Source organism: Myotis davidii, unplaced genomic scaffold (genome assembly GCF_000327345.1).
Source record: "Myotis davidii unplaced genomic scaffold, ASM32734v1 scaffold192, whole genome shotgun sequence".
Lineage (NCBI taxonomy): Eukaryota > Metazoa > Chordata > Mammalia > Chiroptera > Vespertilionidae > Myotis > Myotis davidii.
Genome location: NW_006284346.1, coordinates 1,487,950 through 1,489,685, shown reverse-complemented (window position 1 = coordinate 1,489,685; position 1,736 = coordinate 1,487,950). Strand labels below are relative to the sequence as shown.

The 1,736-nt window shown below is 47.4% G+C and overlaps 1 protein-coding gene across 1 annotated transcript in view; it reads left to right on the top strand.

Annotated features, from left to right (window-relative positions):
* The first annotated feature begins 10 nt into the window (after positions 1 to 10).
* The window catches only part of UBE2E1 (ubiquitin conjugating enzyme E2E 1), a 51,991-nt gene continuing 50,265 nt past the window's right edge, over positions 11 to 1,736 (top strand). Inside the window, exon 1 of the mRNA XM_006754664.2 lies at positions 11 to 219. Coding sequence (XP_006754727.1) covers positions 68 to 219 — 152 coding nt within the window. The 5' untranslated portion in view covers positions 11 to 67. The remainder of the gene's footprint in view (positions 220 to 1,736) is intronic.

The window sequence follows — 1,736 nt, the reverse complement described above, 5'->3', positions numbered from 1 at the left end:
CGTGTTTCTCTGTTCTGTCTCCCTCCCGCTGCAGGGGCTGTTTGCGGGGTGGGGTGGGGGGTCCGCTATGTCGGATGACGATTCGAGGGCCAGCACCAGCTCTTCCTCATCTTCGTCCTCCAACCAGCCGACCGAGAAAGAAGCCAGCACCCCCAAGAAGAAGGAGAGCAGAGTCAGCATGAGCAAGAACTCCAAGCTCCTCTCCACCAGCGCCAAGAGGTACCGGACTTTCCCTCCGCAGGTTCCTCCGGCCGAACGGCCTCTCGCGGCGTCTATGTGGTCTCCCTCCCAGCGAGGGGAGACGTCAATGCTCCTCGCGATTTGTGTGTTCTGAAAAATGGGGGAGGGAAAAAAAGGGCCTGGGAAGCCCTGTTTTTTTCTCTCTCGCTTCTTCTGTTTTTGTTTTTTTTTCCTAATCATTGTCCACCTGCAGCTGTTGGGACTCGCCTCTCACGTTTCTTCCTGCAGTTTGTAAGAATCCTCATTACTTCTACTACTGACCCTCCCATCTGATTTCAAATGACTGGTCCTATTAATCACTAACCGGTGACCTCTCCCCCATCCCCCAGGGCCGTCATCGCACGTAATTACTAATACCTGCCCAGACAACTCTATCAAAATGAATTCCGTTCCCGTCTTCCATCCTCCTCACCTGTTGCACATCAGATCTTTTTTGAGTAGAGAGAGCTTTCTCCCAGAAATTGCAGAAGGAATAAAGAACTCATGGTAGTGGGCTAAAAACATGTAACAGGTGGAGACAGAAGTGTTCGTGTGGAATTGAAAGAGGTTTTTCTGATTTGGAGAGTTGAGGCCGATGAATGAATCGATCAATACAGGATGTGAAATGGTAATTCTAGGTTGTTTGGGGGATTCTCGTTTGTTCTGCTTAAGAGATTCAATTTTCCAAATTTCGGGGAGACTTAAATGTTTCCATGCTCTCTTGAGCTGTAAAACCTTGAGTTTGTGTGTGTTTTTCGAAGTTGAATTCAAGTGGTGGCTCTTTTTTTCTTTCTTCTTTTCCTCTTATGTCTCTAGAAGAAGCTACTTCTTTACATCCACCATCCTTCAGTAATATCCTCTGATCCCCGCGACCCTTAAAAGAATCTATAGCAGATTCCTGGGAAGCCCCACACATTTCATAAATCCTTACTGTTCTCAGGTGGACAGTCATTAAACTTTAAAGTGGCAAACCAGGAAGATCGTAAAGAATCCAAGTGGTGCGTTAGATGGGGATATCTTTCTTGAAAGAATGTAAAATAAAATGGAATGTGCGGCTTTCGCTCTCTCCACTGAGGAGTGGACCTGGAACTTGAAAGTGTGTTCCATCATCTTCCCTGACTTGAAATTTGAAATGTTGGTCAAGTGCTTTGGTAACCAAACCATGGGCAGATGAAGGAGTGAGTGACTTCAGCTTGTTTTAAGTAGTGTCGACTGCAGAGGTCTAGAGTTAAGGGGTAAAGATGCCTTGGCCAGAGGGTTCTCATTTTCAGGGGGTTGGTTTGGTTGCATATCCACTTCCCAGGAGTCCTAACGGGCCCTCATTGATGAGCCCTACGCTGGTTCTCCCAGAACCTGGCGTCTACCCTGCCCGTTTTGGATGGGACCTTCCTTAATCTGCCTCTCCTCCACCTCCCTCCCAAGATCTGGGCTCCTGGATCCACAGCTTTTAGCCTGACTGGACTAAGACAGGATATTTGGTTTAGGTCATTAGTGTTTTTATATTTTTGCTGACTGTC